The following is a 25,638-nucleotide window of genomic DNA, read 5'->3' as shown; positions in this document are numbered from 1 at the left end:
AAGGAAGCAGTTGAGGCTAGCTCATTGAACGTATTCAAGTCACAGATAGACAGATTTTTAACCAATAAGGGAATTAAGGGTTACGGGGAGCGGGCGGGTAAGTGGAGCTGAGTCCACGGCCAGATCAGTCACGATCTTGTTAAATGGCAGAGCAGGCTCGAGGGGCTAGATGGCCTACTTCTGTTCCTAATTCTTATGTTCTTAACCAACATCACTAAAACAGAAGCCGTGAAAAGGCTCAAAAATGGAACAGTCGGTAAAAGGACATCAATTAGTCTCCTCTTGGAGAAATCAAGGAATCGACTCATTGTATGTAGGAAACAAAGCTGATTTATTTGACAGAGGGTACAGAAAAGATTTACAAGAATGATTCCAGGGATGAGGGACTTCAGTTACAATGGATAGAATGATGAAGCTGGGGTTGTTCTTCTTAGAACAGAGAAGGTTGAGAGGAGATTTGATAGAGGTGCTCTAAAATCATGAGGAATCTGGAGAGTAGAGAGAAAATATTCGCATTCGCGGAAGGGTTGAGAACCAGAGGACACAAATTCAAGGTGATTGGCAAAAGAACCAAAGGTGACATGAGAAAAAACTTTTCTTTAAGCAGCGAGTGGTTAGGATCTGGAATGCACGGCCTGAAAGGGTGGTGGAGGCAGATTCAATTGTGGCTTTTAAAAAGGGAATTGATAAGTACATGAAATAAAACATTTGCAGGGCCACGGGGAAAGGGCGGGGATTGGGACTATTTACAATCTATATTAACGACTTGGAAGAAGGGACTGAGTGTAATGTAGCCAAGTTTGCCGATGATACAAAGATGAGAGGAAAAGCAATGTGTGAGGAGGACACAAAAAATTTGCAAAAGGAATAGACAGGCTAAGTGAGTGGGCAAAAATTTGGCAGATGGAGTGTAATGTTGGAAAGTGTGAGGTCATGCACTTTGGCAGAAAAAAATCAAAGAGCAAGTTATTATTTAAATGGAGAAAGATTGCAAAGTGCTGCAGTACAGCAGGACCTGTGGGTACTTTGGAGGCAGTTCAGAGAAGTTTCACTAAGTTGATTCCGGAGATGAGGGGATTGACTTATGAGGAAAGGTTGAGTAGGTTGGGTCTCCACTTATTGGAATTCAGACGAATGAGAGGTGATCTTATCAAAACGTATATGAGGGGGCTTGACAAGGTGGATGCAGAGAGGATGTTTCCACTGATGCGGGAGACTAGAACTAGAGGCCACCGATTTAAAACAGAGATGAGGAGAAATTTCTTCTCTCAGAGGGTTGTAAACCTGTGGACTTCGCTGCCTCAGAGAGATGTGGAAGCTGGGACATTGAATAAATTTAAGACAGAAATAGACAGTTTCTTAAACGATAAAGGGTTATGGAGAGTGGGCAGGGAAGTGGAGCTGAGTCCATGATCAGACCAGCCATGATCTTATTGAATGGCGGAGCAGACTCGAGGGGTGGTGTGGACTACTCCTGCTCCTATTTCTTATGTTCTTATGACTAGCTGAAGTGCTCTTGCAGAGAGCCGGCATGGGTTCGATGGTCCAAAAGGCCTCCTACTGTGCTGTGACCATTCTATGATTCAATGATATCCAGAAAATTAAACTCCAGCCCAGTTATAGGGATTAATTATACCAGCGGCAACAAACCCCAACAGTCTGAGTGAACATGGTTCAGTCCTGGACGTGATGAACGGCAACAATAACAGCAGAGTCCAACCCCTGCAGTCATTTGTGAATTCATTGGTGTTTCAGCAAGCTGGATGACTGAGTGAATCCCTTCCCACACTCAGGGCAGGTGAACGGTCTCTCCCCAGTGTGAATGCATTGGTGTGTCAGCAGGTTGGATGACTGAGTGAATCCCTTCCCACACTCAGGGCAGGTGAACGGCCTCTCCCCAGTGTGAACTCGCTGGTGTGTCAGCAGGTGGGATGATCGAGTGAAATGCTTCTCACACTCGGAGCAGGTGAACAGCCTCTCCCCAATGTGAACTCGCTGGTGTGCTAGTAGGTAAGATGATCGAGTGAAACCCTTCCCACAATCAGAGCAGATGAACAGCCTCTCCCCAGTATGAATGCGTTGGTGTGCCAGCAGGTGGGATGATCGAGTGAAACCCTTCCCACATTCAGAGCAGATGAATATTCTCTCCCCAGTGTGAATTCGCTTGTGTACCAGCAAGTTGGATGACTGAGTGAATCCCTTCCCACACATGGGGCAGGTGAATGGCCTCTCTCCGTTGTGATGCCGTCGATGAGTTTCCAGCGCAGAGGGGCAATTGAATCTCTTCCCACAGTCTCCACATTCCCACGGTTTCTCCATGGTGTGGGTGTCCTTGTGTCTCTCCAGGTTGGATGATCAATTGAAACTTCACCCACATACACAGTATGTGAACGGTTTCTCCCCGCTGTGAATGGTGCGATGTTTTTTCAGGCTGTGTAACTGGTTAAAGCTCTTTCCACAGTCAGTGCACTGGAACACTCTCACTCGGGTGTGTGTGTCTCGGTGCTTTACCAGTCACACTAATGTTTAATATCTTTTCTCACAGACAGAACAGACAACCGTTTCTCCTTCCACATTCAAAGGCTGATGATTACAGGTGAATCGAGTGACTGTGATTGGTTCGAGTTTCCCATCTGTAAATCCTCCTTTTCTAATATTCTGTTAAAGGAGTTTACAAAAGTCAGCACTGAGGACAGACAATCCTAGTTTCTATGGAGCATTCTTTCCTCTTTTGTTCCCCAAAGCTGTAAATTCTCATCCCACACACTCTCCCTCCACCCTGTGCTGAAATCCAAACTCATCACACCACCTCTATCATTTCTTTCCTCCATATGCAGTTTTCTCACTCTCTCTTCTCTGGTTGAGTTCAGTTCTACATCCCTAGTGCGCACTGAGAATAAACAAGGAAATTATTTTCTCTCCTGGTCACTGGGACCCTAAACCCCACCCACCCTCTGCTCCTGTACCAAGATGGCCACACAGGCGCCCTGATCCTGTCCAAGAATTCAGCTAGTTACCCCGAGTGGTCGGGTCTCTCACCGCGGGTCAAACATGGAGCCTGCAGGCTCATATTTGGGGCCTGAGGCCTACACCAGGTGTTTATGAAGCTGCCCAGCCCACCCAGGGGTCCAATTCGACTGCTGAGCCCACAAGCTCCTACCGACTCGTGGAACGTCTCTTCTGCCTCAGACCACCTCCACCACTGGCACTGCGCCTGCTCAGAGCACAGCCTGGTCCCGTGTCTGGGCTCCTGGTGTCATTGATAGAGCGCTTTACCCCTGCGTGGGGGATTTTAACTTCAGAAGTAAACATTGCAACATTTGGTAGTGATTCAGGACAGACAGCAGGGATTATTGCAGGAAATAACACAGTGCAGTGAGAAAGGAAATACAGTGGATGTTGTGCAGATGGATTGTCAAAAGGTGTATGATAAGGTGCCGGACAGGAGGCTTGTTGATCAAATTAAGGCTCACGGTATTAAAGGGAGTGGGGCCGCGTGGAGAGGAAGTTGGGTAAAGGGCAGAAAACAGAGAGTAGTGGTTAATGGATGTTCTTCAGACTGGAGGGATGTAAACAGTGGTGTCCCCAGGGTCAGTGTTGGGACCATTGCTCTTAATATAAAGACAGGATCTGGGCTAGGGAATAAGCACATAAGAATTAGAAACAGGAGTAGGCCATTTGGCCCCTCGAGCCTTCTCCGCCATTCAATAAAATCATATTGATTCATCAATTGATCCACCGCTATGAAAAACAATAAGAATAAAACCGGACGGACCACCCGGCATCGACCTCCGCACCCAGCCCAGTCTTTCTCACCAACATCTGGGGACTTGTGCCAAAATTGGGAGAGATGTCCCAGACTAGTCAAGCAACAGCCTGACATAGTCATACTCACAGAATCATACCTTTCAGCCAATGTCCCAAACTCCTCCATCACCATCCCTGGGTATGTCCTGTCCCACCGGTGGCGATACAGTAGTATACAGTCGGGAGAGTGTGGCCCTGGGAGTTCTCAATACTGACTCCGGACCCCATGAAGTCTCCTGGCTTCAGGTCAAGCATGGACAAGGAAACCTCCTGTTGATTACCACTTACCGCCCTCACTCAGCTGATGAATCAGTGCTCCTCCATGTTGAACACCACTTGGAAGAAGCACTGAGAGTAGCAAGGTGCACAGAATGTACTCTGGGTGGGGGACTTCAATGTCCATCAAGACTGTCTCGGTAGCATCACTACTAATCGATCTGGCAAAGTCCTGAAGGACATAGCTGCCAGACTGGGCCTGCAGCAGGTAGTGAGAGAACCAACGCGTGGGGAAAAACCTACTTGCGCCCATCCCTTCGGAAAGGGCGCGAGAGCGGGAGCAGCGGCAAGCCTACAAAGGACATGAGTCAGCCGAGCAGCGGGACTCGGAAAGGGTGCGAGAGCGGGAGCAGCGGTAAGCCTACAAAGGGCGTGAGTCAGCCGAGCAGCGGGACTTCGGAAAGGGCGCGAGAGCGGGAGCAGCGGCAATCCTACAAAGGGCGTGAGTCAGCCGAGCAGACAGCCGAAACAGCACCAAGTGACCTGGGAGGATAAGAAGTAAAAAGATTCAAAATGTGATGTCACAGGAAAGCAGGGAAATGATTGGTTATAGAAACATAGAAAATAGGTGCAGGAGTAGGCCATTCGGCCCTTCGAGCCGGCACCGCCATTCAATAAGATCATGGCTGATCATTCCCTCAGTACCCCTTTCCTGAACGTATCTTCCATTGCTTGGCCTGGAGCAGGAAGAGGGAGTTCGGCTACAGTGGGTACACTTGTCCTCACAGCCAACCAAGTCCAGATGAATGGTAACACCCTCGCTGCGTATTAACTAGGGGCCTTAACAAATTCAGGAAAACCCATTGTATCTTTACAGATCGCTTGTAACTGACCAGATCTTGATTAACCCGATGGCGACAATGCATACAAGACCGTAAACACTGCCAAGCATCAGCCAGTAACGGGGGACCCCCTGACTTGGGGGACCCGCTGAAACCATGCGCAAGGAGGCTGGAGAAATTAAAACCCCTGGAGAGGCTGCCACACAGAGACCCGGGAGTGGGGGGTATCACTTTTACCAAACTCGCCGGGCAGGAATCACCACGGGATGGGATGGGACGCCATTATTACCCCACTCCCGATACTGACTCCAGGCTGTAAAGTCAGCGCTGGCCCCCCATTCACCCATCCCGGCAGTTCCCTGCGTGGGTAGGGCGGCTCAGGATAAAGTTGCCCCCCCCCCCCCCCCACACTGTTCAAAGTCTTGTCAGGCTATGTCACCAATTGCTTTGGTAATCAATATGAGAACAATTCATGGGAAAATACTCCAGCAGATCAAAGGGGCTGTATTAACTTTGGGGCAGTTTTTGGGATCGGCTCCTCTAAACAGTCTGTTGCCAAAACTGTTGCCGTCACAGTCGACATCTCTCCAGTTCCATCAAAGGTTAGTCGTAAAGACAAATATGTCAGTATGGCACTGACTGGGTCATCAAGGACCCTTAGGTCGACACAGTGACAAACCTTAAATCTCTTACCTGGCATTACTCAATTGGGCACATTCAAAGCCTTACTTCCAACTGGCAGGGTGGGGGGGGAAAGAGAGCCAAACAGTTCTTTAGCTCAGAGTAAGTGCTACGCAAGCATTAACATTTGACACAGATCACACATGGCATAATTCTGTTCAGGAACTATGGTTACAAGCTGCCCTGGCTGTAAGTAGCTAGGTAACGCTAATGACCCCTCTCCTCAAACATTCACATTCCATCCTGGCCAAGTTTAGAACTGTTTCAAAAAAATTCATTCACGGGATGTGGGCGTCGCCGGCAAGGTTTCTCTCTTTTCTTGGGCATTGGTTTAAATTAAGAGCTAGCATTAAAAATTAATTAAATACATTAGAGATGTCAGGGCAAGCGATGTATAAACATAGAAAATAGGTGCAGGAGTAGGCCAATCGGCCCTTCGAGCCTGCACCACCATTCAATAAGATCATGGCTGAACATTCCTTCAGTACCCCGTTCCTGCTTTCTCTCCATACCCCTTGATCCCTTTAGATGCAAGGGCCATATCTAACTCCCTCTTGAATATATCCAATGAACTGACATCAACAACTCTCTGCGGTAAGGAATTCCATAGGTTAATAACTCTCTGAGTGAAGAAGTTCCTCCTCATCTCAGTCCTAAATGGCTTACCCCTTATCCTTAAGACTGTGACCCCTGGTTCTGGACTTCATCAACATTGGGAACATTCTTCCTGCATCTAACCTGTCCAGTCCTGTCGGAATTTTACATGTTTCTATGAGATCCCCTCTCATTCTTCTAAACTCCAGTGAATACAGGCCCAGTCGATCCAGTATCTCCTCATATGTCAGTCCTGCCATCCCAGGAATCAGTCTGGTGAACCTTCGCTGCACTCCCTCAATAGCAAGAATGTCCTTCCTCTGATTAGGAGACCAAAACTGAACACAATATTCCAGGTGGGGCCTCACCAAGGCCCTGTACAACTGCAGTAAGACTTCCCTGCTCCTCTACTCAAATCCCCTAGCTCTGAAGGCCAACATACAATTTGCCTTCTTCACCGCCTGCTGTACCTGCATGCTAACATTCAATGACTGATGAATCATGACACCCAAGTCTCGCTGTACCTCCCCTTTTCCTAATCTGCCGCCATTCAGATAATATTCTGCCTTCGTGTTTTTATCCCCAAAGTTGATAACCTCACATTTATCCACATTATCCGCATCTGCCATGTATTTGCCCACTCGCTTAACCTGTCCAAATCACCCTGCAGCCTCTTAGCATCCTCTTCACAGCTCACACCGCCACTCAGTTTAGTGTCATCTGCAAACTTGGAGATATTACACTCAATTCCATGATCCAAATCATTAATATACATTGTAAAGAGCTGGGGTCCCAGCACTGAGCCCTGCGGAATTCCACTAGTCACTGCCTGCCATTCTGAAAAGGACCCATTAATCCCGACTCTCTGCTTCCTGTCTGCCAACCAGTTCTCTATCCATGTCAGTACATTACCCACAATACAATGTGCTTTAATTTTGCACACCAATCTCTTGTGTGGGACATTGTCAAAAGCCTTTTGAAAGTCCAAATATACCACATCCACTGGTTCTCCCCTGTCCACTCTACTAGTTACATCCTCAAAAAAGTCCAGAAGATTTGTCAAGCATGATTTCCCCTTCATAAATCCATGCTGACTTGGACCAATCCTATCACTGCTTTTCAAATGTGCTGCTATTTCATCCTTAATGATTGATTCCAACATTTTCCCCACTACTGATGTCAGGCTAACTGGTCTATAATTACCCATTTTCTCTCTCCCTCCTTTTTTAAAAAGTGGTGTTACATTAGCAACTCTCCAGTCCATAGGAACTCATCCAGAGTCGATAGACTGCTGGAAAATGATCACCAATGCATCCACTATATCTAGGGCCACTTCCTTAAATACTCTGGGATGCAGACGATCAGGCCCTGGGGATTTATCGGCCCTTCAATCCCATCAATTTTCCTACCACAATTTCCCCACCTAATAAGGATATCCTTCAGTTCCTCCTTCTCACTAGACCTTCGGACCCCTAGTACATCCGGAAGCTTATTTGTGTCTTCCTTTGTGAAGGCAGAACCAAAGTTCTTGTTCAATTGATCTGCCATTTCTTTGTTCCCCATTATAAATTCACCTGAATCTGACTGTGTTACTGCTGCTGCAGGTGGGAGCTGGTTGACCCCATTGAGGTCCACGGCGACCACATCTGCAGCAAGTGTTGGCTGCTCGAGGAACTTCGGCTCCACGTTGATGAACTGGAGTCCGAGCTGCAGACACTGCGACACATCAGGGAGGGGCAGAGTTACCTGGACGCTGTGTTCCAGGAGGCAGTCACACCCCTTAGATTAATTCATTCAAATTTGGTCCGTGGTTAGGGACAGGAGTGTGTGACTACGAGCGAGGCAGCTGTGGGGACCTAGGAGGTAGTGATGGAGGAGCTTCAGCTCTTGCAATTGCCCAACAGGTACGAGATTCGTGCTCCCTGCTTGGACGCGGGCAGGGACTGCAAGGAGGATGAACAAACTGACCACAGCGCCGTGCTACAGGAGGCCATTCAAGTGGGGGGGAAGGGAGTAAAAAGAAATGTTGTAGTGGTAAGAAACAGTCTTGGTTCGGAGACAGATACTGTTTTCTGCAGCCGAGAGCGTGAGTCCGCAAGGCTGTGATGCCTGCGAATTGCCAAGTTTCAGGACATCTCCTCTGGGCTGGAGAGGAACTTGGAGTGGGAGGGGGAAGATCCAGTTGTCGTGGGCCACGTAGTTACCAATGACATAGGTAGAACAAAGAAAGAGGTTCTGTTGAGGGAGTTTGAGTAGCTAGGGGCTAAATTAAAAAGCAGAACCACGAAGGCAATAATCTCTGGATTACTACATGAGCCACGGGCAAATGTGCATAGGGTAAATAAGATCAGAAAGATGAACACATGGCTCAAAAATTGGTGTGGGAGAAATGGGTTTCGATTCATGGGGCACTGGCACCAGTACTGGGGCAAGAGGGAGCTGAACTGTTGGGACGGGCTTCACTTGAACCAGGCTGGTGCTAGTGCCCTGGCGAAGCGAATAACTAGGGCTGTAAAGAGGGCTTTAAACTAAATAGTGGGTGGTTGGCGGGGAGCGGGGGGGGGGGAGGGTTCAGGTGAGAGGAAATTTAAAAAGTCAAAGAGCAAAGAGAAGGCAATAGAGCAGGGTTGCACTGTGGGAAATGAGAATCAGACTGTATGTATAAAAATAAGAGTGTAACAGAAAGTAGGGTCAAAGCAGGGAAAAATGGTAAAAAGTCAAAATTAAAAGTTCTTTATCTGAATGCACGCAGCAGTCGTAACAAGATAGATGAGTTGACGGCACAAATAGATACAAATGGGTATGATCTGATAGCCATTACAGAGACGTGGTTGCAAGGTGACCAAGGCGGGGAACTAAATATTCAGGGGTATTTAACAATTCAGAAGGATAGACAGAAAGGAAAAGGTGGGATAGTTTTGTTAATAACCAATGAGATCAGTGCAGTGGTGAGAAATGATTTTGGCTCAGAAGATCAAGATGTAGAATCAGTTTGGGTGAAGATAAGAATTAATAAGGGGAAGAAGTCACTGGTGGGTGTAGTCTATAGGCCCCCTAACAGTAGCTACACTGTTGGATGGAGTATAAATCAAGAAACAATGGAGGCTTGTAAGAAAGGTACGGCAATAATCATGGGCGATTTTAAGCTTCATATTGATTAGACAAATCAAATTGGCCAAGGTAGACTTGAGGAAGAGTTTATAAGAGTGTATCTGGGATGGTCTCCTTGAACAGTACGTTGCAGAACCAACCAGGGAGCAGGCTATCTTAGATCTGGTATTGTGTAATGAGAGAAGATTAATAAATGACCTCATAGTGAAGGATCCTCTAGGAAAAAGTGAACATAACATGGTTGAATTTCAAATTCAGTTGGAGAGTGAGAAAGTCAGATCTCAAACCAGTGTCCTGATTCTAAATAAAGGCGACTGAAAAACTATGAAAGCAGAACTAGGGATGTTCGCTGATGACGCCACAGTATTCAGTTCCATTTGCAACTCCTCAGATAATGCAGCAGTCCATGCCCGCTTACAGCAAGACCTGGACAACATTCAGGCTGGGGCTAATAAGTGACACAGAAACATAGAAAATAGGTGCAGGAGTAGACCATTCGGCCCTTCGAGCCTGCACCACCATTCAATAAGATCATGGCTGATCATTCCCTCAGTACCCCTTTCCTGCTTTCTCTCCATACCCCTTGATCCCTTTAGCCGTAAGGGCCATATCTAACTCTCCCTTGAACATATCCAATGAACTGGCATCAATAACTCTCTGCGGTAGGGAATTCCACAGGTTAACGACTCTCTGAGTGAAGAAGTTTCTCCTCATCTCGGTCCTAAATGGCTTACCCCTTATCTTTAAGTCTGTGACCCCTGGTTCTGGACTTCCCCAACATCGGGAACATTCTTCCTGCATCTAACCTGTCCAATCGTCAGAATTTTATTTGCTTCAATGAGATCCCCTCTCATTCTTCTAAATTCCAGTGAATATAAGCCTAGTCGATCCAGTCTTTCTTCATACGTCAGTCCTACCATCCCGGTAATCAGTCTGGTGAACCTTCGCTGCACTCCCTCAATAGCAAGTATAAAAGAAGATAGCCATCCGTGGCTAACTAAAGAAATAAAGGACGGTATCCAACTAAAAACAAGGGCATACAAAGTGGCCAAAACTAGTGGGAGGACAGAAGACTGGGAAGCTTTTAAAAGTCAGCAAAGAATGATTAAACAATGATTAAGGAAGGGAAGATAGACTATGAAAGTAAACGAGCACAAACTATAAAAACAGTCTCTATTGGTATATAAAAAGGAAAAGAGTGGCTAAAGTAAATGTTGGTGCCTTAGAGGACGAGACCGGGGAATTAGTAATGGGGAACATGGAGATGGTAGAAACTTTGAACAGATATTTTCTATCAGTCTTTACGATAGAGGACACTAACAATATTCCAACAGTGGATAGTCAAGGAGCTATATGGGGGGAGGAACTTAACACAATCACAATCACTAAGAAGGTGGTACTCAGTAAGATAATGGGACTAAAGGCAGATAAATCCCCTGGACCTGATGGCTTGCATCTGTGGGTCTTAAGAGAAGTAGTGGCAGGGATTGTGGATGCATTGGTTGTAATTTACCAAAATTCCCTGGATTCTGGGGAGGTCCCAGCAGATTGAAAACTGCAAATGTAACACCCCTATTTGAAAAAGGAGGCAGACAAAAAGCAGGAAACTATAGACCAGTTAGCCTAACATCTGTGGTTAGGAAAATGTTGGAGTCCATTGTTAAAGAAGCAGTAGCAGTTCAGTTGGATGAGCAAAATTGGTCAGGCAGAATCAGCATGGATTTATGAAGGGGAAGTCATGTTTGACAAATTTGCTGGAGTAAGGAACAGGGTGGATAAAGGGGAACCAGTGGATGTGGTGTATTTGGACTTCCAGAAGGCATTTGACAAGGTGTCACGTAAAAAGTTACTGCACAAGATAAAAGTTCACGGTGTTGGGAGTAATATATTAGCATGGATAGAGGATTGGCTAACTAACAGAACAGAGTCAGGATAAATGGTTCATTCTCTGGTTGGCAACCAGTAACTAGTGGGGTGACACAGGGATCAGTGCTGTGACCCTAACTATTTACAATTTATATTAACGACTTGGAGGAAGGGATCGAGTGTAACGTAGCCAAGTTTGCTGACGATACAAAGATGGGAGGAAAAGCAACGTGTGAGGAGGACACAAAAAATCGGAGAAGGATATAGACAGGCTAAGTGAGTGGGCAAAAATTTGGCAGATGGAGTATAATGTTGAAAAGTGTGAGGTCATGCACTTTGGCAGAAAAAAAATCAAAGAGCAAGTTATTATTTAAATGGAGAAAGATTGCCAAGTGCCGCAGTATAGCGGGACCTGGGGATACTTGTGCATTAAACACAAAAGGGTAGTATGCAGGTACAGCAAGTGATCAGGAAGGCCAATGGTATCTTGGCCTTTATTGCAAAGGGGATGGAGTATAAAAGCAGGTAAGTCTTGCTACAGCTATACAAGGTATTGGTGAGGCCACACCTGGAATAGTGTGTGCAGTTTTGGTTTCCATATTTACGAAAGGATATACTTGCTTTGGAGGCAGTTCAGAGAAGGTTCACAAGGTTGATTGTGGGGCTGAGGGCGGGGGGGGGGGGGGGGGTTGACTTATGAGGAAAGGTTGAGTAGGTTGGGCCTCTACTCATTGGAGTTCAGAAGAATGAGAGGCGATCTTATCGAAACTTTTAAGACTTTGAGGGGGCTCGACAAGGTGGATGCACAGGGGATGTTTCCACTGATGGGGGAGACTAGAACTAGAGGTCATGATCTTAGAATAAGGGGCCGCCCATTTAAAAAGGAGATTAGGAGAAATTTGTTCTCTGAGGATTGTAAATCTGTGGAATTCGCTGCCTCAGAGAGCTGGGACATTGAATAAATTTAAGACAGAAATAGACAGTTCCTTAAACGATAAGGGGATAAGGGGTTATGGGGAGTAGGCGGGGAAGTGGGCGGGGAAGTGGAGCTGAGTCCATGATCAGATCAGCCATAATCTTATTGAATGGCGGAGCAGGCTCGAGGGGCCGTATGGCCTACTCCTGTTTCTATTTCTTATGTACACTGTCTAACGAAACGCTCCCAGGGCAGGTGCAGCATGGGTTAGATACAGAGTAAACCTCCACCTACACTGTCCCATCAGAGACTCCAAGGGCAGGTACAGCAAGTATTAAGTACAGAGCAAATTTCCCTCTACACTGTCCCATAAAACACTCCAAGGGCAGGAACATAAGAAATAGGAGCAGAGTAGACCATTTGACCCCTCGAGCCTGCTCCGCCATTCAATAAGATCATGGCTGATCAGATCCAGGCCTCAACTCCACTTCCCCGCCCACTCCCCATAATCCTTGACTCCCTTATCATTCAAAAATCTGTCTATCCCTATCTTAAATACATTCAATGACCCAGCCCCCACAGCTCTCTGAGGTAATGAATTCCAAAGATTCACAACCCTCAGAGAAAAAATTGCTCCTAATTTCCCTTTTAAATGAGCGACCCCTTATTCTGAAACTATGCCCCCTGGTGTTAGATTCCCCCATGTGGGGAAACATCCTCTCTGTATCTACCCTGTCAAGCCCCCTCAGAATCTTATACGTTTCAATAAGATCACCTCTACGTCTTCTAAACTCCAATGAGTACAGGCCCAACCTGCTCAATCTTTCTCATTATGACAACCCCTTCATCTCAGCAATCAACCTCGTGAACCTTCTCTGAACTGCCTCCAGTGCAAGTATATCCTTCCTGAAATAAGGAGACCAAAACTGTATGTAGTACTCCAAGTGTGGTCTTACCAATGCCATGTACATTTGCAGCAGGACTTCCCTACTTTTATATTCCATCCCCCTTGCAATAAAGGCCAACATTCCATTTGCCTTCCTAATTAATTGCTGTAACTGCATGCTAAATTCTTGTGTTTCATGTACAAGGATCCCCAGATCCCGCTGTACACGGCATTTTGTATTCTCTCCCCATTTAAATAATAATTAGCTTTTTTATTTCTCCCAGCAAAGTGAATAAGCTCACATTTTCCCACATTATACTCCATCTGCCAAAGTATTGCCCACTCACTGAGCCTATCTATATCCCTTTGTAGATTATTGGAGTCCTCGTCACAACTTGCTAGGTTAGCACAGTTTAGATACACAGTAAATCTCCGTCTACATTATCCCATCAAACACTCCCAGAGCAGGTACAGCACGGGTTAGTTACAGAGAAAAGCTCCCTCCAAACTGTTCCATCAAACACTCTCAGGGCAGGTAGAGCAAGAGTTAGATACAGTGTAAATCTCCCTCTAAACTGTCCCATCAAACACTCTCAGGGCAGGTAGAGCAAGAGTTAGATACAGTGTAAATCTCCCTCTAAACTGTCCCATCAAACACTCTCAGGGCAGGTACAGCACGGATTAGATAAATTGTAAAGTTCCCACTACACTCTCCCATCAAATACTCCCAAGGCAATTACAGTATGGGTTAGATACAGAGATACAAACTCTGCCTGAACAGGTACAACATGGGTTAGATACTGCGTAAAGCTCCCTTTACATTGTCCCGTCAAATACTCCCAGGGCAGGTATGGTACTGGTTAGATACAGAGTAAAGCTCCCTCTACACTGACCCAACAAACACTTCCAGGGGAGGTACAGCATAGGTTAGATACAGAGTAAAGCTCCCTATGCATTGTCCCATCAAACAGACCCAGGGGCAGGTACAGCACAGGACAAATACAGAGGAAATCTTCCTCTACACTGTCCCATCAAACACTCGCAGGGAAGGTACAGCATGGGTTAGATACACTGTAAATCTTCCTCTACACTGTCCCATCAAACACACCCAGGGCAGGTACAGCATGGGTTAGATACAAAGTAAAGTCCCCTCTGCACTGTCCCATCAAATACTTGCAGGACAGGTAAAGCACAGGTCAGATACAGAGTAAAACTCTATCGACATTATCCCATCAAACACTCCCAGGACAGGTACAGCACGGGTTAGATGCAGAGTAAATCTCCCTTATTACAACAGTGGCTACAATCCAAAAGTACTTCATTGGCTGTAAAGCGCTTTGAGAGGTCCGGTGGTCGTGAAATGCACCAAATAAATCCAAGTCTTTCTCCCTCTACACTGTCCCATCAGATGCTGCCAGCCCATAATGAGCTGGGGTCAGTGAGGTTAGTCGCTAGGCATTGCAGTGATGTCATAAAGCAGGGCCATTTAAAGGTGGAGAGCTGGGACATCCTGTCTCAACACACATCCCGCTGTTCATACTGAGAATCCCTGGGGAAGGGCCAGGGCCAGGGCCCAGAGTGTGGAACACAACCAAGGGGGAAAGAGGAGGAGACACGTTGCAGTGTGGGAGATGAGGGAGGAGTCTGCTCATTCCCAGGGCAGGTCAGACAAAGTGCTTTGAGTGGTGGGTCCAGCACTGAAACTGAAAACAAACCAAAGGGAATAAATAAAGATCCAATCCAAAGGAACAAGCAACGGGTCATTGGGCAGAAATCACAACCGGCCCAAAGTTATTCAATGGGCGAGCATCGATTGCTTATTGTGGGAAGTTCCACACTTCAACCATCCATTGAGTGAAGAAAGGTTTCCTAACATCTCTCTTGAATGGCCTGACTCTGATTTTAAGGTTATGTCCCTTGTCCTAGACACCCCAAGCAGCAGAATAAATTTCTCGCTATCTACCCTAGCAATTGCTTTCAAATTCACATTAAATTCCCAGAGACTAGGTGGAGTATGGGTTGGATACAAAGTAAGTTTCCTCTATACTGCCACTGGGCGAACTTCAGTGTCCACCCTGAGCGCACTGGGCAGCTTATCAATTAAAATTCAGCAGCAGTACAAAACTTTCCACCTGCAGCTCCTGATCAGTTTCAGGTTAAAGCTCCCTCTAAACTGTCCCAGGGCAGGGACAGCACGAATTAGATACACAGTAAATCTGTGTCAGAGGAACTGTACCCCAGTGAGAGTCAGTGCCAGAGGAAACTGTACCCCAGTGAGTCAGTGCCAGAGGCTAAACTGTACCCTAGTGAGAGTCATGACAATTCGAAATATCTTCAGTTATCAGCAACAAATTGCATTAATATCGTGCCTTAAAAGTAGTAAAATGTCCCAAGGCAATTCAAAGGACCGTTATCAAACAAAATTTGACATCCAGTCACGTAAGGAAATATTAGCACAAGTGACTAAAAGCTTGTTCAAAACGATAGGTATTAAGGAGTGTAATAAAGAGGTTTAGGGAGGGAATTCCAGAGCTTATGGCCTCAGCAGCTGAAGGTACGACCACCAATATTGGAGGTATGAAAATTGGGGCTGCTCAAGAGGCCAGAATTGGAGGATTGTAGGGTTGGAGGAGGTTACAGCAATAAGGAGGGACAAGGTCCTGGTCAGATGCCAAAACAAGGATTTGAATTTTGAAATTGAGGCACTGATGGAGCAGGAGCCAATGTAGTTCAGCGAGCTCAGGGGTGATGGGTGAAGGGAAATTGATACAAGTTGGGATGAGAGGGCTGAGGACAGATTGATTAGAATAGGCCTATATTCTCTGGAGTTTAGAAGAATGGAAGGTGATATCATTGAAACATAAAATTCTTAGAAGAATTGACAAGGGCCGGATAGTCTCGAACTAGGGATCGATCCTAGTATTAGGATGAGATCGCCTATTTAAGACTGAAATGAGAAGATATTTCTTCACTTAAGAGTTGTGAATCTTTGAAATTCTCTATCGAATAGAGATCTTACTATATGGCAGAGTAGATGGGAGGGGTCGTATGGCCTACGCCTGCTATTTCTTGTGTTCCTGAGTAAGGATACGGGCAGGAGTGTTTTTGATAAGATTAAGTTTACGGAGAGTACATGGTGTGAGGCCGATCAGGAGAATATTGGAATAGTCCAATGTCATGATAACAGAGGCATGGATGAGGAAGGGGCAGATACCGGCGATGTTATGGAGCTGGAAGTAAGTGTACTCGGTGATTGAGAGAATATGGGTTCAGAAGCTCATCTCGGGGTCAAGTTCAACGCCAATAAATAAATTGCAACTCTCCGTATCTCTATCTCACTATATTAGAATACTACATATCTCTAGTGATCAATTAATCGTAAATGCTTCAATATTAGTAGTTATCAATATATTTTCTTATAATTCTAAATGTTCATGAATGAATAATTGATTCTGTCAGTGATAGGCCGTGCTGGTATTTCAGATTGGTCTGTGCATCGTGATCTCTGAATTGACGACGTGCTTCCGGTTCAATCTTTCCATTGGCTTCCTCACCAGATGGGAAATATTTGAACATTGAGATCTGATGGTGTCGGTGTGAGTTCAGCCCCACCTAATGTACAGAGACTGGTCCATCTGCTGGGCTCTGCCTCAAACTGGAGTCACCTCTTAGATCAAAGCCCTTTACTCTAAAACACACACAAGATTCACTGTGATTGTGTGTTTACAGACAGAAAGTGATCTCACTTCACATCCCATTGCACGACCTCATGCTGGATAATTGTGCTCGGTGGTCAGACTCTCCCAGTCTCATTTCCTGTCTTACCTTGTAACCTGTGTGTACTGTCTACAGGACCGGTGTGTATCTGAGTAAATGGCACTTTCTCTTACCTTTCTCCCCAGTCGATCTATTGAAGCACTTTCAATCGGAAGGGGCTCCCTGGTTGGTGCTCTCACAATCCTGTGCTGGTTCACCTGCTGTTGTTCCTCAGTCCACAATCCCTGTTTCCTTCCAGCTGTGGAACTTTCTCAAACACTCCGCCATTTACTGGGAGATCTAATTATGACAGATCACAAAATTAGAAGAATATTAATGTTGTGAAGTGGAATGTAGTGTAAAGTGTTTTTCCAACGTTTCAGAAAAGTATATGTCCAGTATTTCTGTTTGATTTTATCCTTTTCCTCAAGATTCCTGAGCCGCCCGTCTGGACTGACAGAAAATCACCAGAATTCTCCCCGGCTTACACGCTGTCTGATATCACTGGGCCCCCAAGTTACACACTGTCTCATCCCACTGGACCCCCGGGTTACAGAGTCTGATCTCATTGAGCCTCCGGATTACACACTGAGCTAACTGGGCCCCCGGGTTACACACCGTCTGATCTCACTGGGCCCCCGGGTAACACACCGTCTGATCTCACTGGGCCCCCGGGTTACACACTGTCTGAGCTCACTGGGTCCCGGGTCACACACTGTCTGATCTCACTGGGCCCCCGGGTTACACACTGTCTGAGCTCACTGGGCCCCCGGGTCACACACTGTCTGATCTCACTGGGCCCCCGGGTCACACACTGTCTGATCTCACTGGGCCCCCGGGTTACACACTGTCTGATCTCACTGGGCCCCCGGGTTACACACTGTCTGATCTCACTGGGCCCCCGGGTTACACACTGTCTGATCTCACTGGGCCCCCGGGTTACACACTGTCTGATCTCACTGGGCCCCCGGGTTACACACTGTCTGAGCTCACTGGGCCCCCGGGTTACACACTGTCTGAGCTCACTGGAAGTTTCAGTCTATCTCCCGCATGTCCCCAAACCCTGAGCTCCGGGGCTGTGTTCAGTCCGGTGTTTTCCCTCACAGACTCACCGCACCCTCCCCGCCCGCCCGCCGGACGAGCGCTCTGCCCCGGCCCCAGCCGCCCACCAGTCCGGTTCCCCACATTGTCCAACCGCTCGTTACAGCAAACTGCTCAGCATCCGGGGACTGGGGGTGGGGAGTGCGGAGTGCGGCACCGAGCATGCGCACTGCGGAATTCGCGGCCGACTATTGGTTAAACGAAGCAGATTGCCAGCCACTCCCACCAGTAGGAGCCGGCAGCGCCTCAGAGCCCCGCCCACTGTGTTGAAGGGGCGGGCAGCTCGGGGGGCACGTGGCTCCTGATTTGAAAAGCATTCAACCGCCTCACCACGCGCCGGCCGGGTGACGTCACATCAGGCGTCGGTGGTGAGGGGCACGACTGCTCGCAGTGCGCCTGCGCCAGACTCCCTACTCTGTCAATCCCTCACTCCTGCAGTATTAACAATAACTTTTCTTTATAGAGCGCCTTTAACGTAGTAAAACGTCCCAAGGCGCTTCACAGCAGTGTTACAGGACACAACACATACATTTGACACCGAGCCACAAAAGCAGAAATTACGGCAGATGACCAAAAGCTGGGTCAAAGAGGTAGGTTTTAAGGAGGGTCTGAAAGTAGGAAAGAGGCGGAGAGGTTTAGGGAGGGAGTTCCAGAGCTCGGGGCCCAGGCAGCTGAAGGGCCGGACACCGATGGTGGAGCGATTATAATCAGGGATGGTCAAAAGGGCAGAATTTGAGGAGTGCAGACATCTTGTGGGCTGCAACAGATTCCAGAGATCGGGAGGGGCGAGGCCCTGGAGTGATTTGTAAAAAGTGATGTGTGATTATTAACAGCAACAACTTTTAACAGTGAGTCTTGTTGATTTTGTTTATTTGTACATGGGACGTGCTGGCAACGGAAGAATGACCATAATATGATAGAATGCTACATTAACTTTGAAAGTGATTTTGTTAAATCCAAAACTAGGATCTTAAATTTAAACAAAGCAAACTTTTTAGGTATGAGGGGTGAGTTGGCTAAGATAGATTAGGAAACTGCATTAAAAGGTATCAAGATAGATAAGCAATGGCTCGCTTTAAGAATGAATACACAATTTGCAACAATTAATACCTTTTAAGGCACAAAACCCCCACAGGAAAGATGGTCCAACCGTGGCTAACAAGTGAAGATAGCTTTAGATCAAAGGAAGAAGCTTATAATGTTGCCAAAAAGAGCAGTAAGCCTGGGGATTTGGAGCATTTTAGCATTCAGCAAAGGAGAACCAAGAAACTGATGAAGAAAGGGAAAATAGAAAATGAGAGTAAACTAGCGAGAGACATAAAAGCAGACAGTAAAAGCTTCTGTAGGTATGTTAAAAAGGAAAAATTAGCAAAAGTAAACATAAGTCCCCTACAGGCTGAGAAATTATAATGGGGAATAAGGAAATAGCGGAGAAATTAAACCAATACTTTGGGCGGAAATTTGCGGTTGGAAGCTTCTTTTGGGTGAACGCATCCGACCAGAATTTAAAAAAAAAAATTGCCTGATGGTTTCAGAGGAACATAGGATTGTGAGTCTGAGTTTCGTAGTGCAGTGTACAGGAACATGTCTTCCAGGTATGTATTCGTATCCTGGGATCACGTGGGCCTGGACCACCAATGAACATCTAGTATTCTCATTGGTAATAATGGGAGCTCCGGTTGTACGAGCTCCCATTGCTATCAACAGCAACAACTTTATTTATATACCGCTTTTAATGTAGTAAAATGTCCCAAGGCACTTCAGTGTTATGAGACAAAGCAAATAAATTTGACACCGAGCCACATAAGAAGAAATTACAGCAGATGACAAAGTTGGCCAAAGAGTAGCTTTAAGGGGCATCTTAAAGGGGGAAAGAAATGTGAGGCAGAGAGGTTTAGGGAGGGAGTTCCAGAGCTTCGGGCCCAGGCAGCTGAAGGCTGTTGAACAGTTCTAATCAGGAATGCTCAAGAGAGCTAATTTTGAAGAATGCAGACATCACATGGCATTATGAGGCTGAAAGAGATTACAGAGATAGGGAGGGGCAAGGCCATGGAGGGATTTGTAAACAAGGATGAGAATTTTGAAATCGAGATGTTGCTTAACTGGGAGCCAATGTAGGTCAGCGGGCACAGGGGTGATAGGTGATCGGGACTTGGTGCAAGTTAGGACATGGGCTGCTGAGTTTTGGATGACCTCAAATTTACATAAGAACATAAGAAATAGGAGCAAAAGTATGGCCATACGGCCCCTCGAGCCTGCTCCGCCATTTAATACGATCATGGCTGATCTGATCATGGACACAAGTCCACTTTCCAGCCCGCTCCCCATAACCCTTTATTGCCTTCTCAGTTAAGAAACTGTCTCTCTCTGTTTTAAATTTATTCAATGTCCCAGTTTTCACAGCTCTCTGAGGCAGTGAATTCTACAGATTTACAACCCTCTGAGAAGAAATTTCTCCTCATCTCAGTTTTAAATGAGTGGCCCCTTATTCTAAGGTTATGCCCCCTAGTTCTAGTCTTCCCTATCAGTGGAAACATCCTCTCTGCATCGATCTTGTCAAGCCCCCTCATAATCTTATTCGTTTCGATAAGATCACCTCTCAATCTTCTGAATTCCAATGCATCGAGGCTCAACCTATTCATCCTTTCCTCATAAGTCAGCCCCCTCATCTCCAGAATCAACCTCGTGCACCTTCTCTGAGCAGCCTCCAAAGCAAGTATATCCTTTCATAAATAAGGAAACCAAAACTGTACGCAGTATTCCAGGTGTGGCCTCACCAATAGCCTGTATAACTGTAGCAAGACTTCCCTGCTTTTGTACTCCATCCCCTTTGCAATAAAGGCCAAGATTTCAATGGCCTTCCTGATTACTTGCTGTGCCTGCATACTAACCTTTTGTGTTTCATGCACAAGTACCCCCAGGTCCTGCTGTACTGCAGCACTTTGCAATTTTTCTCCATTTATAAAATAACTTGCTCTTTGATTTTTTTTTCTGCTAAAGTGCATGACTTCACAAATTCCATCATTATACTCCATCTGCCAAATTTTTGCCCACTTACTTAGCCTGTCTATATCCTTTTGCAGATTTTTTGTGTCCTCCTCACACATTGCTTTTCCTCCCATCTTTGTATCATCAGCAAACTTGGCTTCGTTACACTTGGTCCTTTCTTCCAAGTTGTTAATATAGATTGTAAATAGTTGGGGTCCCAGCACTGATCCCTGCGGCACGCCACTGGTTACTGATTGCCAACCAGAGCATGAACTATTTATCCAACTCTCTGTTTTCTGTTAGTTAGCCAAGCCTCTATCCATGCTAATATATTACCCTCAACCCCGTGAACTTTTATCTTGTGCAGTAATGTTTTATGTGGCACCTTGTCAAATGCCTTCTGGAAGTCCAAATACATTACATCCACTGGTTCCCCTTAATCCAACCTTCTTGTTACATCCTCAAAGGATTCTAGCAAATTTGTCAAACATTACTTCCCCTTCATATATGCAAATATGTTTGATTAACGTGAAAATATAAATTGCGTTCAACGCCCTACTAGCCTCTCTTTGTCTGTCTCTCTCTCCTCCTAAACTGAGGGACATTTAACAGTGATCTATCCATCCCATCCTCATCACCCAGAGATGACTATCAGAGTGAGCGGCAGAGAGACAGGCATAGTATCAGCCTTAAACACCCTAACTGTGTCTGCATATTAGGGTCAATACTAGTATCACACATTCATGTATAACACCAATGGGGGGAGAGAGCACACACATTATCAGTCTTATACTTGGCATCAGTGTCTCCATATTACGCTGAGTAACAGTGCCTCACTGTCATGTATAGCACCAGAGAGAGAAACAGTGTCTGACATATCAAGAAAGACTGGATCAACTGGGCTTGTATTCACTGGAGTTCAGAAGAATGAGAAGGGATCTCATAGAAACGTTTAAAATTCTGACGGGTTTATACAGGTTAGATGGAGGAAGAATGTTCCCAATGTTGGGGAAGTCGAGAGCCAGGGGTCACAGGCTCAGGATAAGGGGTAAGCCATTTAGGACTGAGATGAGGAGAAACTTCTTCATTTAGAGAGTGGTGAACCTGTGGAATTCTCTACCACAGAAAGTTGTTCAGGCCAATTCACTAAATATATTCAAAAAGGAGTTAGCTGTAGTCCTTACTACCAGGGGGATTAAGGGGTATGGCGAGAAAGCAGGAATGGGGTACTGAAGTTGCATGTTCAGTCATGAACTCATTGAATGGCGGTGAAGGCTCGAAGGGCCGAATGGCCTACTCCTGCACCTATTTTCTTTGTTTCTATGTGCCAGTGTTGTACTCACAAGTGTGTCCACATCACGTGAAATAACAGTATCCCGCCTTCACAAACAGTAAGAGATCGAGAGAGAGAGATCGAGATCGAGGCAGGACGGTGAGACACAGAAACATGCACAGTATCAGTTCCAGACTGACCTGTGAAGTCTGCTTTTATCCTGAAAGTCCCCATTGGAGGGACAGAAGTTAAAGTCTCTCACTGATAATTGTACTACAGACAGACACATTATTAATCCCACACTGCAGGACAGTGTCAGAGAGTGAAAAAAACAACGTCTCACATTTAACCCTCGCTTGCCTGTTGTACTCTCTGCAATCTTGCAGCTCAGGGCCGTTCGGTATTACTCTGACCCAGTGTTTCACTCTGATTAAATTAATCTGGGACTGTGTCTGTCAGATATTAACTCCTGCACGGTCCCAGCAAACACTCCTACTCCCCCGTCCCTCCGATGTTTCTGCAGGATTGCTTTGTGAGGACAGGCTCATGAATGGAAAAACAATGTGCACGGAATGATCCCAAATTGAGCATCTCAAAGGGACTTTAAACAATCTCTATCCTTGCTCCCCAGGCCCAGTTCCTTTGCTCATATTCTTATTAAAGTGAATTGGGCAAGTTCACTTTGCTGATTATAAGACTGCGCATGTGCGGATCAGCCCCGTCCCTTGAGTGGATTTCCAGGAAGCAGAAGAGCACATGCGCCCTCCCCTCCTCCAGCCCTGCCTGTGAGCACCATTCACTCAGTGAGCGGAAGAAGATGGTTTAAACAACCGGAATGGAGACACCGCGGCCCCGGGGTAAGGCAGCGAGCAGCAGCCTCCTTACAGCAGCACATCGCTTTGGGAGCGTGTCCGCAGATGGGCTCAGAGATCGGCACTGAGTCCGGGGGAAGTTCAGGGGAGTCGGAGGTTGTGTGTAACAGGCGGAGTGGAGCAAGAACTGGTCTCAGTGTGTGGAGTGAGTGGGGGAAGGGAGAGGCCATTCTTGGGCTGTGTGTGGACAGCATGTGTCCCGGGTAAGGGAGACAGAATGGGAAGGATCTGCTGTTTACAATCATTGCTGCTTTCTCCCTGCAAACCAGTAGTGAACGTTCCTGCTTTAGTTCCAGTCTCAGTCTGTTTGTTGTCAGAGACTCTCAAAGCAAGTGCTCTACTCGGAACTCCTTCAACCCAAACGAACCAAAGGTGGGCAGCGGAAACATCACAAGTACACCCTCAAAGCCTCCCTGATAAAGTGCGATATCCCCACTGACACCTGGGAGGCCCTGGCCCAAGACCGTTCTAAGTGGAGGAAGTGCATCCGGGAGTGCACTGAGCACCTCGAGTCTCATTGCCAAGAGCCTTCAGAAATCACGCGCAGGCAGCGGAAAGAGAGTGCGGCAAACCAGTCCCGCCCCCCCCACCCCACTTCCCTCAACGACTATCTGCTCCATCTGTGACAGGGACTCTGGCTCTCGTATTGGACTGTTCAGCAACCAAAGAACTCACTTCAGGAGTGGAAGCAAGTCTTCCTCGATTCCGAGGGACTGCCTATGATGATGATCATTGGACAGTGAGCGGTGGAAGCAGAGCCGGACACAGGATTTATACAAGGAGCATCTATTGCAGGCACTGGGTGAGAAATGTGAAGGACATGTTTTAAACAGCGGCTCTTTGTTTTTGGTTGAACGGTTAGTGCCCTGGGAGAGTAGAGCAGCAATCTGAGCTGTGTAAAAGTCCGTGCTCCATCGGGTCGTCCCATTCCTGAAGCAGGGCAGGGGTTGAGTTGTGTCTGGATGTCAGTAAATTGCTGTAAATCTGCCCAACACACTTGGTGTGCAGAAGCTGAGTGCTGCAGTACTGCAGTGGAGTCAGACACTGACACTGTTTGTATCGCTGGCTTCCCTTTGTGAATGTTCATAATGATTACTAATTGAACGATTACATTCATCACTTTAGTCTTTTCTACCCCTCTTATTCTTGAATGATCAGAGATACCTTCTCCTCCGACAGGCAAGGAATTGAAGGAACCGGAGCAAATGTGAGGTTTCCACCACCTGAGACATCAGGAACAGTGCAACCAGCTCCTCCTCACACACAGTAGGTACGGTACCTATCACAGTGTGCGGATACACAGACAGGTTGTCCAAATTAAATATGTTTATGGTGCTGAATGGCTTCCTTCTATTCCTGTGTAACAGGCCTGAGGGGGCTGATGGCCACCTCCTGTTGCTAGTGTAACAGACTGGAGATACTGAGTAACCTTCTCGTGTTCTTAATGTAATAAACACGAGGTTCTTAAAGGCTTCCTCTTTCATATGTAACAAGCTCTCGGGGCAGAATGACCTTCCCCTGTACCTATGTATCAGGCTAGAATGGAATGGAATAGAATAGCCTCCTTTAGTTCTTATGTAACAGGTTCCAGGGGCTGAATAACCACTTCTATTCCTGTGTAACAGACTCCAGGGGCTGAATGGCCTCCTCCAGTTCCAATGTAACAAGCTCGAGGGGCTGAATGCCATTCTCCTGTTCCCATGAAACAGTCCCGGGGGATGAATGCCCTTGTCCTATTCCTAATGTAACAGACCTGAGGGGCAGAATTGCTTCCTCCTATTGCTTTCTAACTCCAATGGCTGAATGACTCTCTCCAGTTCCTAATGTAACAGGCTCAAGGAGCAGAATGGCCCTCTCCAGTTCCTAGAACTTTCTCGGAGGGGGTGAATAGCCTCCTCCAGTTCCTACGTAACATGCTTGAGGGTCTGAATGGCCTACTCCTGTTCCGATGTGAAAGGCTCGAGGTGGCTGAATGGCCTCCTCCTGTTCGAAAGTAAAAGGCTCCAGAGGATGAATGGCCTCCTCTATTCCTGTGTAACAGTATCCAGTCGATGCATTGCCACCACTAATTCCTTTTCGCAAGGCTGAGGTGCTGAATGCTCACCTCCTGTTTCAATGCAACAAACACGAGGGCTGAAGGGCCTCCTATTCATTTGTAACAGGTTTGAGGGGCTGAATGGTGTCCATCTATTCCTGTAAAGCAGACTCCAGGGCTGAATGGCCCACTCCAGTTCCTAATGTAACAGAGTCGAGGGGCAGAATGGCTGACTGTTCCTATGTAACAGGATCCAGGGACTGAACGGGCCTCCTCCTGTTCTGTATGTAACACGCTCGAAGGGATGATTTGCCTTTTTTTAATTTGTTCACTGGATGTCGGTGTTGCTGGTAAGGCCAGCATTTATTGCCCATCCCTAATTGCTCTGGAGAAGATGGTGGTGAGCCACCTTCATCAATGGCTGCAGTTCGTGTGATGATGGTACTCCCACAGTACTGTGAGGGAGGGAGTTCTGTTCCTCTAACAGATTCCATGTGCTGAAAGGCCTCCTCAAGTTCCCAGATCCAGGGACTGTTCTTCTCCGTTGTTTTGGAAATAGCATCGGCAGTAAACAGGAGCTCAATACTTCTTGTGCACCAGCTCTCTGATCGGCGCTCCTCGCGCTGATTATGTTTTATCATCTCGCTCAAATGTCCCAAAATGTTGCTTTCTTTTCCATCACCTCTTGGGTTAT

The 25,638-nt window shown here is 46.6% G+C and overlaps 1 protein-coding gene across 2 annotated transcripts; it reads right to left on the bottom strand.

The window, feature by feature from the left end:
- Window positions 1-420: 420 nt before the first annotated feature.
- On the bottom strand, window positions 421-17,896 carry LOC139273590 (zinc finger protein 239-like). Of its 2 annotated transcripts, none has more exons than XM_070890549.1 (3): window positions 17,845-17,896; window positions 16,810-16,975; window positions 421-2,658 (listed from the first exon to the last, which is right to left on the bottom strand). In XM_070890549.1, the coding sequence occupies exon 3, from the start codon at window positions 2,317-2,319 to the stop codon at window positions 1,741-1,743; it is 579 nt and encodes a 192-aa protein (XP_070746650.1). In that variant the 5' UTR covers window positions 2,320-2,658; window positions 16,810-16,975; window positions 17,845-17,896; the 3' UTR covers window positions 421-1,740. The 2 variants fall into 2 exon arrangements, with proteins under 2 accessions (XP_070746650.1, XP_070746651.1); XM_070890550.1 differs by having other exon boundaries at window positions 17,788-17,875.
- Between the last annotated feature and the right edge of the window lie 7,742 nt (window positions 17,897-25,638).

Source organism: Pristiophorus japonicus, chromosome 9 (assembly GCF_044704955.1).
Source record: "Pristiophorus japonicus isolate sPriJap1 chromosome 9, sPriJap1.hap1, whole genome shotgun sequence".
Classification (NCBI taxonomy): Eukaryota; Metazoa; Chordata; class Chondrichthyes; family Pristiophoridae; genus Pristiophorus; species Pristiophorus japonicus.
The sequence above is the reverse complement of the archived record's forward strand: the minus strand, read 5'-3'. Positions and strand labels throughout refer to the sequence as shown.

Coding starts and splice junctions, on each gene's coding strand:
- LOC139273590 (XM_070890549.1), bottom strand. CDS start 2,319: ATGGAGAAACCGTGGGAATGTGGAGACTGTGGGAAGAGATTCAATTGC.